This window comes from Spea bombifrons, chromosome 7 (genome assembly GCF_027358695.1).
Source record: "Spea bombifrons isolate aSpeBom1 chromosome 7, aSpeBom1.2.pri, whole genome shotgun sequence".
NCBI classification, from domain to species: Eukaryota; Metazoa; Chordata; class Amphibia; order Anura; family Pelobatidae; genus Spea; species Spea bombifrons.
Window position 1 is genome coordinate 41,914,878 of NC_071093.1, and position 13,812 is coordinate 41,928,689.

General features: G+C 42.1%; 2 protein-coding genes across 2 annotated transcripts in view; one reads left to right on the forward strand and one right to left on the reverse strand.

The window, feature by feature from the left end:
• The window catches only part of IFT140 (intraflagellar transport 140), a 28,255-nt gene that overhangs the window by 6,695 nt on the left and 7,748 nt on the right, over positions 1-13,812 (reverse strand). Inside the window, 4 exon segments of the mRNA XM_053471503.1 lie at positions 11,317-11,516; positions 12,293-12,424; positions 13,097-13,256; positions 13,608-13,741. Coding sequence (XP_053327478.1) covers positions 11,317-11,516; positions 12,293-12,424; positions 13,097-13,256; positions 13,608-13,741 — 626 coding nt within the window.
• On the forward strand, positions 3,292-8,768 carry TMEM204 (transmembrane protein 204). The gene is made up of 3 exons (XM_053471502.1): positions 3,292-3,824; positions 6,487-6,642; positions 8,246-8,768. Exons 1-3 carry the CDS (start codon positions 3,554-3,556, stop codon positions 8,488-8,490), a joined length of 672 nt encoding a protein of 223 aa, XP_053327477.1. The 5' UTR covers positions 3,292-3,553; the 3' UTR covers positions 8,491-8,768.

The following is a 13,812-nucleotide window of genomic DNA, read 5'->3' on the forward strand; positions in this document are numbered from 1 at the left end:
TATGATGGCGCTACGTAAAACAATAAATGATAATGATAATAAGATAAATATGCCAAAACCGTCTAGTGATTTAAAAAAAATATTTTTTTGAAGATTCATCTAATTTCAAGACTGGATTTTGAAATTGTTCTGAGAAATAAAAGTTACGGGAATTATAATGATACTATAGTGTGTATTTATCGAGGGCGCACGACGGGTGATGATGATGATGATGATGTTGGATCCCCACCAGACGGTCCACACAGGAGACTCCGCTCTAGGTACGTACTAGAGAAATGACTTAATCTGCTTCTGAGTTATTGCCCCCCCCACTCCTGTTGGACATTATGTTTCTTTTAATCTATTGAGAAAATGAGAACTCTGCAGAGCATTGATGGTTTGGTGTAGCCTGTGCAGACTATCGCACCCCCACATTCTGTGGAACCATGTCACGCGCATGTTGCGGGGAGGATAAGGTGTGTACCCCGGGCCTTCCTTTGGATCGTCATCACTTCGGAGGCCGATGCCGCGGGACACATTGTGATGGCTCTTTTCCTGCCATCGCCGCGATGCAAGGTGTGGTTGGGAGACATGATGCTGGAGAGGGGGGAGCGGGACTAATACTGCCGTCTGAGAGCGTAATTACGGGGAATACGTCATGCCTTGCTTTGTTTAGCGTCCAATACTCACCCCCCCCTGCCAGAGACCAAATGGAAAGTGGTGGAGCGCAGAGTAAGAAGACATACTATATATAAATTCAGAAGACATACTAAGCCCCCTCCGCATATGAATGTGTTTCTGTGCGCTATACTGAAAAAGCGTCTAGAGCGGTGTTATATATGGGAGTTTTAGTTGTAGTTGAGGAATTCCGCTCCCTGCCGTCTAGTGATGAAGAATAGAAAAAAAAGGGGGGGGATCAATTGCCGGTTTAAATATCAGTTTTTTAGAAAGGAACGTTAAAAGGGTTTTCAACGAGAATATGATTCGCTGCAGCAGCCAGACATTGGGGAATTAGTACAGTAATTAGGTTTCCCTTTCACTCTTACAATAAATTGGAATTCTAAGAAACTCTCCGCTGAAAGCCTGAGAACTTCCTTTGCCGTGTTACCGGGAAGCGGCTTTGTAAACGTTTCCCATGTGTTCTGCCGGGGGTCCGCGTGTAATACGGCCTGTCCTCTGCGTAAACAGCTGGAGCGATGCTGGAGACGCTTCCCGATATTTCAAGAGCATTTCCCTTTCTGGGAAGACACTCATTCCCCTGATCATCGGATTTATTTACACCCCCCCCCGGACAGCTAACGATCACCGGCTGTAGGGGGGTCATGACTGAGAAGCAGGCCCTTGGGCTTTATGAAAAAAAAAGGTAAAAAAAAAAAAGAAGGAGAAATGGCTCGTCTTTCTGAATTTTTGAAATGTATCTCACAATTATCGTTCGAACACAAATGATGAAAGGGATACTCTTACACAAGCTGAGTAACGCAAAACCTAAATACCCCAAAAATGAGCCTTTAATCTTCTCTCCCGGCTGAAAACAGATGTTCCCAGTTTTATTATAAGCTGTTCACGTGAACTTGAGTTTTCTTAAAATTCCACTTAAGGCCGAACTCTGCGGCCTCCTAATTACTCAGCGATCACCGTGGCGCTGAAATCGTTAACGGATTTAATTGTTAGCTGTTTTCCACAATCACTGCCCCCCCCCAACAAAAATCTGAAAAACAGGAATCAGCCTCCGGTTTTCACCAAGAAGCAAAATCTAACTTTTTTTGTCGGAAAAGATAGGGGTTTCCTGTTAAATATGCCTAGTGCGTGGCTTTGATGTGATTGGACAGAAGCCTATGCTGCCTCAACTGCACCCCCTACTGGACACATCTATACATATATATATATTTATAATATATAATATCTTATAATATATAATATATATCTTATAATATATAATATAATATAGATCTTTATATATATATATATATATATATATATATATATATATATAATTATATTATAGAAAAAAATATATACGGTACTGAAGCCACTACTAAAAGTATATTCTGGCTACTTAAGGAACAAACCCAATTTAGAGAGGAATACATTTTGCAAAACTATTTATTTTATAATTATTATTATTATTATTATTATAGGAATTTGTTCATTAAAGGCCAATATTCCCAGTTTGCCTTGAAAAGTAAACTGGAAAATAGAATCTTTTAGAAAGGTTTTTCTAGAGAATCCAGAAAACGACAATCGATTACACTCCGGGTTCATGTTTTGCACGTAAGCTGATCAGAGAAATCCTTGACGTTTGGCAGATTTTGAGATCTAAAGCACAGGTTTGGGGATTTTCAGATCCTCTGCTTAGTTCTGAACCACAGGGAACGGTTAAGAAGAGGACGCCCTACAATTTTTTTTTTTAAATGCCTTTGATAAAAAAAAAAAAATCATTTCTGTATTTTTGGCCCCAGAAATTTAGAGCTGGGCTAGTAGGACGTGCTTGAGAACGTTCTTCTTAAGGGTGATAAGATATTTTTGAGAACCAATAGGTTCATAAAATGAATCCGGCAAAGTTTTTTATTCTGAAACGTATTATCTGGAGCGAGACCATACACCGAACTTCACAAGGATGAGCAGCTGGTGTTTAAGAACGCTTCTATATTTTGATCTCATGGATCTTTCTATGTCTGCCTTCCTTGACAAAAAAATATTATTAAATCAGAGGGATGGAGAGGGTCTTCTTCTCCGTTGTTGATACGGATCCTGCTAGAATTTCAGTTGAGAGCCTCTGTCTGTTTGATCGAAAAATTCAGAGATGGGGGGGGTGGAGATGGCTGAAAAAAAAAAGGAAAAAGGGGGTGGGAAACTGCAACACAAAAACAACCATTTCCTTTCGGAGAGACAGAGAGGAAACAAATTAACAGAATTCCATGCCAAAAATATTTATATCCGTAACAAAAAAAAAAACTTCCTATCAGCTGCTACCTCCCCTGGCTGTTCCTCTGCCTACAGCCCTGACACAGAGAGCAGACACACTACACGGCTCCTCCATCATCTCGCAGCTGCTGGATAAACTGGTCCTTTGGCCCCCGTCAATTTTATAAAGGATTTTCTTTTTGTTGTCGTCCATAGAAGAGATTCTTTGCTTCTCCTGCATCTGGAACGTGTGGCACCTCTACGCTGCCATCGTTACAGACGCCCTCTTTGCTCGAGGGGCTTGCGAGCTGTTAAGTGGGCTTGCGAGAGGGAGGCCACATCTGGAACACATCTGTCTCCTTGGGGCGTGAGAAGAAGAGGGTCTGGTTTGGCACGTTAGCCGGAGCTCGTAGTTCTTTGGGGGTCCGGACAGGAATGCTCTTGCATCCTGGTGTGGAGGAGGTAGAAGTTACTTTGCAGGAGTGCGGATAGAGGTCTTCTGTCTTCTATCTCCTTTTCATGGGACTTCTAAGTCAGCTGCCTGGGCAATACTATTCCTGGGGGGCTGTCGACTCTCAGAATGAGTGGAGATGTCCTCTAGCCGCTCCTGACCCTGTCCGGAGGAGCAGGGGTCCTGTTTGAGGATCTGGAAGCTCAGAGGGAACGGGCGATGGGCATGCAGAGGTTGGTGGCTGTGGCAGTCACGGTGGCTTTGGTGTCACTCATTCTAAATAACGTGGCTGCCTTCACCCCAAACTGGGTGTACCAGACTCTGGAGGAAGGACGCAAGCGCACCGTCGGACTGTGGAAGATGTGCTTGGCTGGAAGAGGGGTGCTGGCACCTAACCCTCGGCCGGGGCAAGGGGAAGAACGGGAATGCCACTCCATTGGCTGGGGGTCAGAGATCTCTGGTTTGCAGGAATCCCGCAACACAGTCAAACGTGAGTATCCGTATATCACAATCAAGCCTTCACCTGCAAGCTGCGGAGACACACTACCGCTCAAAAGTTTGGGGTCACTTAGCCCTTTTCATTATTATTATTATTATCTTTTATTTATATAGCGCCAACAAGTTACGCAGCACTTAATACAATACATATATACAAGGGGTCTGACAAGACGAGAATTGACAGACTGAGACAAACCGATACATTAGGTGGAGAGATCATGGAAAACAAGGACATTTCTGGCTGTAACATAATTGCAAAACGGTTTTCTAACCATCAATTAGTCTTTTAAACTTGAACTTGTATTAGTGAACACAACGTGCCATTAGAACATAGGAGTGATAAAGGGCCATTGGAACACAGGAGTGATAGGAGTGATGGGAGTGATAGAGGGCCATTGGAACACAGGAGTGATGGGAGTGATAAAGGGCCATTGGAACACAGGAGTGATGGGAGTGATAAAGGGCCATTGGAACACAGGAGTGATGGGAGTGATAAAGGGCCATTCTATGAGGAGATTCCATTAAAAATCAGCCATTTCCAGGTACAATAGTGATTTACAACATTAACCCCGTCTGAGCTGGATTTCTGATCCATTTCATGTTATTTTAATGGACAAAATGTGCATTTCTTTTAAAGTCAAGGAAATTTCTACGTGAATCCAAACTTTAGAACGGGTAGCGTAGTGTTACTCAATATCTTTAACAATACGAGTATTTGCTTTCTCGGAAAAAGACGCCTAAAACGCTCACCTCATGTGATCTCTTACACTGCGAGACAACCAGGGGCTCGGGGAGATGAATCATTAATCAATTCCAAAAAGAAAAATCCAAATAAAACACGGCTTCTCTCAAACATTCTTCCTGCACATCACAGATACGCGTCCCGTCTAAACTATAACACGGATTAGACAGAAGAATAACATAGAAATACGGCAGATTCCCCACTTCTGGGGTGAAATCTCCTCGTTTTAGCATATTTTAGAACAGATCACGCAGGAAGCGAGAAAATAATAGATTTAATACATTGTAACACATAGAGGATCCTAGAACCAGTAGGGTTACCCACAGCATCTCCTGTGCTGAAGAGTATCTATGGAAATAACCAGTTTAATGAGTGGGCCACTCAGTCCTAGGAGGCATCACTCCACTCAGCGAGTGCAGCAAGTCTCAGGCCAGGTTTTATTTCTAGCGTTAAGACAGCCTGAATATCCAATGGTATGATGAACTATATACAGGATAAAAAAAATATTAATGTATTCATGTTATAGTGATTAAAAAATAAATTGTTATAATAATAATGTGATATTATGGTCTGGCTCAACAGATACCTGGCTGGTTAACATAATGAACATTGAAGAAAGATATATGGTATTAAAAACCATGTCATTGATGTTTAATACTATAGAATACTTTGTACGGCGATACGTTAAAGGCGCGCTCCTGCTTCCCAATGATCCATTCTCTGGGAAGATCCAGGGCCCTGGGCACCAGTGAAATCTGGTATTTGCCCCCCCCCCATTCCAAGCGGGAATTTGTATCCGTGACATTTAATGGTTAACTCTTGCGTGACCGGGTACTGAAATTGGGATGGTATAAGAACGATTAAAGGGCTTGTGCTCTCTACAGCAAGGGAAGGGTAAAGAGAAAAGGGCTCAGATTGCATGAGGTCATTGGTAATAAAACATTCATCATTCATTTTCCCTCCCCCACCAATGTTCCCCCGGAGGTCAAACACCACATGCAGAAAGCTGGTTTTTAAACAGTTTCCAGCTTTGTAAAAAAAAAAAAAAAAAAGAAAAATCTATTAGTGCAGAGTGGAAGGGAGAGAGCAGATCCCAGGTAGGTGAGGTCCGAACCGCACAAAGACCATCTGACAACGGCCATTACCGCCATGCTTTGGGAGTCCGATGGTTTTATCTCCGGGTAACATAACAGAATAAAACTGTTTACGCCAAACACCGCCTGGTCCTCCTCTCTGTGGTTTTTATGCAGAACAGACAATCCCGTAGACTTATTGGTTCTCAAACATCTTATTACCCTTAGGAGGAACATTCTCAAGAGCTTCCTACTAGCCAGAGATTCCGTTCCTTACCTTTTGCTATGACACAGCTCTGTGACAAATATCGTGCGCGATCTTAAAACCCATAACGTAGTCTATGGTCATATCACGCGCTATATATATATATATGTGTGTTATTTCTCAAACCTGCGCTAAAACCATGGTTTGATGATCACTACAAGTTCCACAAAGGCCAGAGAGCTACCAGCGGGTACTGGATATACATGGTTGCCCAGCTTGAGGCCCATCACCTGCTTTTGGACTAGAACTCCCATTGCGCTTAGTCATAAAGGCTACTAAAGACAGATGAGATCAACCCTCTAGACTACCATTCCCAGCATCCTCAAAAGTCCCTCAGCACTCTTCTAATGTAATGTTTCAATGGAAGTCAACCGGTCTGTCGATCCCGGGAGATGGTACAGCGCTGTGTAGTATGGTGGCTTTTTACGACTAATAATAACTTCCCCAGGGCCACAAAGCCAGACCAGCGTGGCAAACATGGCGAGCGTGGTGTTGTCTTCCTGGTGTTGGTGGATACGTTGCCTGCAGACACACGGTGTGTGAGATTAAACGTCTGTTCTGTCTTTCTCCCCAGTGCAATTTGACATGATGAGGGCCTGTAACCTCATAGCCACCGCCGCCCTGACAGCCGGCCAGCTCATCTTCCTCATGGGCCTTCTGGAGCTGCCGATGATCACTCAGGACTCCCAGTGGTGGGAGGAAGCCATTGCAGCCGTGTTCCAGTTGGCTAGTAAGTGCCGCCGTCAAACCTTACGACTATGAATGTAAAAAAATAAATGCGTACCCAGAACAGGGGCAGATGCACCCGAGTAAAAATAATCAGACCCCCCAATCCATCCCGATTACCCTTCTATACATCGCTGCATCAATTAAACACTCAAGCGCGTAGATAACTTCTCTTAAAGTACTCCGATAAGGCTCGACCCAAGTAAGGCGCTCCCTTTTTCTTCCAATTTAGTACAAAAGAGGTTCTGTAAATAAACACCATTCTGGGGCTAAGTTCTTAAAGTGGTCTTATCGTCATAGCAACTGCTGACTGGACAATACTTAGTGGATAAGGCCACTTTTAAAAGTTTGTACTTACAAGTTACTTCCAGCCGTAATAAGACATAATAGTCCATTTATTATATTATTATTTATCGTTTATTTATATAGCGCCAACAATTTCCGCAGCACCATTCAATCTAAAAATGAGAAATATTATAATAATATAATAGTAATATATTTTAATTATATCATCAATTGTCTAGTTAGTGACAGAGGTAGCGACGGACACCATCCGTTAACGGTTTCGATCCCAGGCAGGCAGCGGTAGACACGATCCTTCCGACCTCATTGAGATGTTAGAGGGACTGCCCCTTTAAGCGGCTTCCTCCGTACTCGTTCTCTATGAATCAGCCCCCCCCACCCCCTTCCATTTTTTGTTTCATGTCCGAGGCTTTCCAGACCCAGTTTGCATAACAGGTAGTAACAGGCATTTCCTCGTCCTGGACGGGGACTTCCTGGCGCCCTCCAGTCTCTGTCCCTCGGCCCGGCGTTCACAGCAGACCGCGGCTCACAAAAAAGGAGGGAAGCGACAGGCAGGCTAAATTTAGCCGCGGGGAGCGTGCGGGTCGCTGTATGCCAACGAGAGACTAAATAATAATAAGAGGGAGAGCTTCCTTCCCGAGAAAAACAGGGACGCAGCAGCTAAACTGCGATAATGCTTTGTATCGGAGTACGGCTGAGAGCAACAGTACTTGGGGATGGAACATTACGACAATGTCCGAAGCAGACCAGATGTTAAGTAAGACTTTCCATGGCAAAGATATAAATCCATCAGTGGGTTTACATTAGGACTGTCCTACAAAAACCGGGGCACTTGGGAGGTGTGAACAGTTTAGCACAGAGCGAGTGATGGTAGGGATAGATGGACAGGCCATGAAGACAACACTGGAACCAGAAGGCGCAGAGCCAGCGGGGGTATTCTAGATCTTAAGCGTGTATCCGGGTCCTTGTATTTTCCAATCAGAGGATACATTTGGGGTCTTCAGACCTTCTCAATGTGTCGAAGAATTTAATCTGCCTTTACGCCTGTGGTGGGGGGTGACTGGGGGCACATCCTGACCACAGCAAGTATTATATTGGCCTGAATACGGCCAATGCCTTTTCTCAGAGTTCAGCCATCCAAGAAACTAATGTGTCACCTACAACAGGAATTCAACCAAAATCAGGTTTTCCTTGGACTTCATGTTTACGATTTCCAAAATTTTTCCAAAAACAGGCCAACTGATCTCTATCAAAGAGCTTCTTCAAAGATAAGATACATAATAAGAATGTTTGTTTTCTTCCAGGTTTCGTGCTGGTCATAGGTCTGGTGACTTTTTACCGCATTGGTCCTCACACTCACTTATCCTGGTCTTGCTACATGGACATTGGTGCTTGCCTGTTGGCAACTTTGGCAGCTGCTATCCTTATCTGGAACATCCTCCATCGCCGTGAGGACTGCATGGCTCCACGTGTCATCGTCATCAGCCGGACTCTCACCGCGCGCTTCCGCCGAGGCTTGGAGAACGATTACGTGGAGTCTCCATGTTGACCGAGGCTTGCGGGACAACTGATCCTCAACAGACTAAAAATGGACTTGGCGACGGCAAATATATTGCCAAGCAAGTTAACCAATCAGAGTTCTTCTGTCCGTGGAACATATAGACAGAGGAACCACAAGGCCATAAATATTCAATGTATAAATATATATATATCATACAATTTATATCTACAAAGGAAAAGAGAACTCAGAAGCTGTTGCAGTGGAATGTGCAATGTTTTCAAACTCTATGATGGTGGAAAGTCTTATATACAGAAGGATTTGTACAGCCGCCGCCGAGGGTAGAACGTCTAATTAAATTAGATGATGCTACCAAACAAATAGTGAACATTTGGGGACGTCGGCCTATTTTCATCGGTTGGAGTCCATTTTACATTTACTTTGAAGTCTTGCTAATTGATATTTGTTAGAAGAAGGTCTCTACATCTGTAAAAAGAATCTTTCAGGACCCTGAATATTCTTAATGGGAAACCTTAAGAGTCTAGACCATGCAGATTCCCATCCCTTCTCTAAATGGATCCAATATATCTCATCATATGAAAAATATTACACACTTGTAGCACTTATCCCCACCTCGTGGCATAATAGCAAAGATGAAGACCCCAAGTTACTAGGGAGCTCCCTATAGAATATTGAATTGAAGTGTGAGGAAGAGCATTTATTTCCCTACCTTGTTAGCCCACATTGTAATTGTGTCATACCTGATTCATTCATTCATTCATTCATTCATTCACCCGACTGGTGAGCAAAGCAAGGGGTAAGAGGAAGAGAGATCTCTGCTACCTCACTAGATCAGCAGGGTCCTCACACAGGTAAAGCTTGTAAGAGGTGCACATGTAGAAGTGGGGGTCCCAAGAAAGGCCCCACCTTTAAGTGTATTTACTGTATGCTATCTCCTCCCGTGGGGTCCTTTTATATATAAAAGTGTTAAAAATGTAACACCCCTAGCCACGTACATACGGTTCCAGTAACATTTAGAAATTAAATTCACCAAGTTTATAATTATCAATATATACATATGAACACCGGGTAACATTATATTATTATTATTTTTTTTTGTATTGTGTTATTATTTATCACTCTGGGTTTGTAAAATCAACTTTAATAAGCAAGTAAAAACCTTCCGCTTTATTGTCTTTTGGTGTATTGTTACTTTTTTCACATATAGTGGATCCCGTAGCTGCTCTGCTAGGTATCTGTGGGATCTTCCATCTTTTCTCCCAGTAGGAGCTGGTGGATTGTTTCAGCTGAAACGCTTTCCAATAAACTATCTGCCGACCCGGAGGCCATTAATGTTGTCAGTGATATTTTGGGTGACTTACCCTGCCCTACACCACACTGAGCTCATTCTTTATGGCAGTGCTAATGAAGTGCTTTCCTCCATACCCTTTCTTTAGTCAGAAAGTCCTTCTGGATGCTTAAGACAGAGCCATTCTATTTTTTATCACAGGGCAGTATGATCAGAAGTCAGGGTGTCTGTCTAGTAGACAGGACCATGATAAGAGAGACAGAACATGTACACAAGACAAATGTGCAGCTGTCCAAAGAGATTATGCTATGTAAAACTAGAATCATTTTAAAACAGAAGGCAACGCAATATGTTTTAAAAGTAATTTCTTAAAACAAAAAATAATTTTAGCAATAATAAAAAAGGTGACAAGTAAAAGGTTTCATTGTAAGATCCCCCATTATAGCGGCCTACATTGTATGTAATGAGGTAAGGCGAGTAGGTTGGACTAATTTCCCTTTTGATGTGAAGGAAAAGTTGCAAACGCTGGAATCAGCACAAAAAAAGGCTTCCTTGTAAATATGACCTACGTCCTTTGCTTCCGAATCCTCCAGCACATCACTAATCAAATATACGCTCTCGTCACGCTGACCCCAGATACTCATCTTTTGCACAGAAATGTTAAGAGGAAGTGATCATTAATAATTGTAATAAAAAAAAAGAAAGACAAACCATTATCGGATGTCTAAGAGAGTCCATCACCAAAGCTGGTCTGCGGGATCATAATGAAAGCTTACATTTTTAACCTATTATCAAAAAAAGCTATTTGATCACAAAAAAATTATTAGTGTATATTGAACCTGTTGTTTTTTTGTTATTTAACTAATTAAAGTCCCAAAGGGGTACAAACATTTCGAGTTGCAATAATGTGCGTCTTTGTGAAACATACACGTAGATATTTTTTGATGGGGGGGATACGGTATACCCAATTACTCCCAATATCTTTTACTTTGTCTAACATTTCCCGTATCCTCCCAGTGCTATTAAACTTGCCTCAAAAAATAAATCAATCAATCAGCATTTCGGATCATCGCTGTTAGAACGTATTATCCCATCCTGACCGTTCAATAGATGTGGACTGTTTGGAGTTGCTAATGCCCTGACACCACAAAGCTTGATTTATGAAAATAAAAGAGATTTATATCATTCTCGGGGCCGACACAGTAAATCACAAAAAAAGGTTGGGCGCGTGAAAAACTTCACAATAACGTTACTTCTATATAAGCGTGTCCTAGGACAAGAATTCCCTTGTAGCAGCATTTCCTCGGATTTCCTGGTAACGCGCCTTAAGCGTAAACCTTGTGTTCCAGATCTTGTCTGAAGGTCACGCTCCAAGACTTGAAAAGGAGCCCAGTGGTACGGAAGTACTTGACTCACAGAGTAATAAACATTAATTATGGTCTATAAGTGCACATGCTAATTCAGAAAAAAAAAAACTCTTTTTTTCCCATGATACTAGCTTTTCAGTACTGTCGCAGGCGATGGTGGACCGAGGTGGGGCGTGACAAGGAAAATCCGGACTGTCCTACCTTTTGATGAGTTTGATAGACTTGAAGGCTTCATCCATATCTCCGACAGTGAGGTAAAAGCTGAAGTTGAGCATTGCCTCCCGGGTGGTTTTGTCACAGTCCTCAAGTCCTATAAAGTCGCGCAGGGGCCTTTTCGACACCATCTGGGGGATCCGTGGTGCCCCTTCTTCTACCTGCGTGGGTTTTTCTTCCTCCCCAGGCTGTGTAAAGCATAATAATAAAAAAACGTAGTTCGACAAGAGTAATTACGGGCATTTATATATATATTCCTGCCACTAAAGGATTTTTCTCTAGAATACGTCTTTTCTATCTTACTCATCTCCTAGAACCACGGTCTACAAGTAATTATATTTGAATTTACGCGGCACAAACAAATTATGGGCCATCAGTAAGATTTTAGGAGTCATATTTTCTGCCTGGCTGTGACATTTTAACTAAATATAAGTGACCAAAGCACAATGTACTTCGGCTATCATCTATCAAGTCGTGGAAGTATATTTGCCCGGTTGTAAAATGTACGGTGTCCTTTTTGGGGTAAAAAATTTCAGAACTGAGTGTGTGTGAATTCCAGTGTTATACTCACAACAGGCTGATAGGCACAGCCCCTCCGAAATAACAACTGAAGGCGGGTGGCAAAAAATAAATAAAAACACATCAAAACTCAAAAGTAAAACAGGCAAAGAAAACAAATGTATAAATAAAGTAGAAATAAGTACATTGTAAATGAAAAGCATGAAAATAAAGGTGAAAAGTGGAATGTCGTGACATGCAACGAAAGAAAAACACTGAGATATGAACGGTGTACACATCAGCGCTGTTGGATACAGTAATCCAAAGAGGTATTGGAATGGCGGTGTTCTCTTTAATGCTGTACGTTTGTGTGTTTACCAATGGAAAAGTCACTGGTGGGACACTAAACCCAGCATCACTACATGGCTTTCTGATAGGCTGTATGTACCAAGTGATGAGTGCTGACCTTTCTAGTAAAATAGTAATGGGGGACTTCAATGCCAAGAAGGGCTTGGAGGGAAGCAGGCCGCGGGAATGTCTCTTGAAGCAGTAATCCATGTTCCTGGGTGCTGAAGAATGACATGACCAATATGTCCTCCTGCAAATAAAATATGCGGTATTAGCCGAGCTTAGGCAATAGCCGGGTGCTGCTAAAACAAAGTATCCAATAAATAACATTCAAGCTAGCAAGCAGCGCACTTCTGCCAGTAAATCGAAAGTACTGTAGTGGAGTTTTGTGTGAATAAAATTAAAATTATTTATTGGATCGCATTAAGATCATAAATACACGGAGGAAATCAGGCTGACATGTTCTGCCAAATATCTATGAACCATGTCAGACTGGTTTCTGCCGTGTGATCCAATAAAGAATTTTTATTTTATTCACACAAAACTTGGCTACAATACTTTGGATTTACCGGCAAAGGACAAAAGGTTGCATACCGAGATCCAGCAACCATTGGAATCTTGAGATAATTATTTGATTTTTACGTTGGTAAACGAATTGACATATTCAAAAATGGATCGCTGTGTGTTTCAGCAAGAAACTTTTACATTTTATTCACTTTCCATGACCATGTATGTTTACATACACATGTACACTAACAATACACACATAGTAACCAATACACGGCATGAGGGTTATGAGTGTCACCCAATGGGATTTCCACTCTGCATACTTATCTGCCATTGACTGGACAAGGTTGGTTATCATTTAAAACATTAAGTTATATGTTTAAGGTTTCACTAAAACGGGTGTCATCAATCATACCTTTCCTTGAGGAACATCAACTGGCTTGTCCATGTACCGTTTTGGTGATGACTGCGTTGAATTTGGAACAGCCAGCATGGCTTCGCACACGATAAGCCGAGATTCACTCTGGTCCCAGAATTGATTGATTGGGATACGGTCAAGAACCTTGGTTGCATTCCTGTTGGAATATTAACGCTTTGATAAAGCTGCCAGGCCAGATAGTTACTGGAAATCGCACCCTTAATCCAATGCTATTTGAGATTTGCATTACAATACAGCTTTGGTAATTGGATAGATTTTCGATCACAGAAAGCTAGCATTACAGAACTTGGACGCTCTCCTTTAATGACTGATCAAGACGCAATATTTTGCTGACTCCCACAGCTTGGAACACATGGAATACAATGAATATTTTGAGAATAAACTATGTCTATAGGAAGGAACACCATTCTAGATTGTATGAAGCTAAAAAGGTTCTCACAAAGGAGATTCATTCTTATATATTTTACAAAAACCACCCCAGCTCAGCGCCACTTACAGATCTGCGTCCTGGTTAGTGGGGGACTCTGTTTGCTCTGCCTTTCCGTTCCAGAAGTCAAAAAATGTCACAGTGTCCAGTTCAACATCATAGAAATACATTTTGGAGTCCAGATTGCCATCAGGCTAGAGAAAGAGAGACAATTCAATTAGAGAATCAGCATCTGTTATACTTATCAGGAGGACTGTGCGCCACT

Excerpts from the sequence above, each read along its gene's own strand:
- TMEM204 (XM_053471502.1), top strand. The coding sequence starts at position 3,554 with ATGGGCATGCAGAGGTTGGTGGCTGTGGCAGTCACGGTGGCTTTGGTG. Across the intron at positions 3,825-6,486 it reads ATCCCGCAACACAGTCAAAC|TGCAATTTGACATGATGAGG; the intron begins GTGAGTATCCGT and ends CTTTCTCCCCAG. Across the intron at positions 6,643-8,245 it reads AGCCGTGTTCCAGTTGGCTA|GTTTCGTGCTGGTCATAGGT; the intron begins GTAAGTGCCGCC and ends GTTTTCTTCCAG.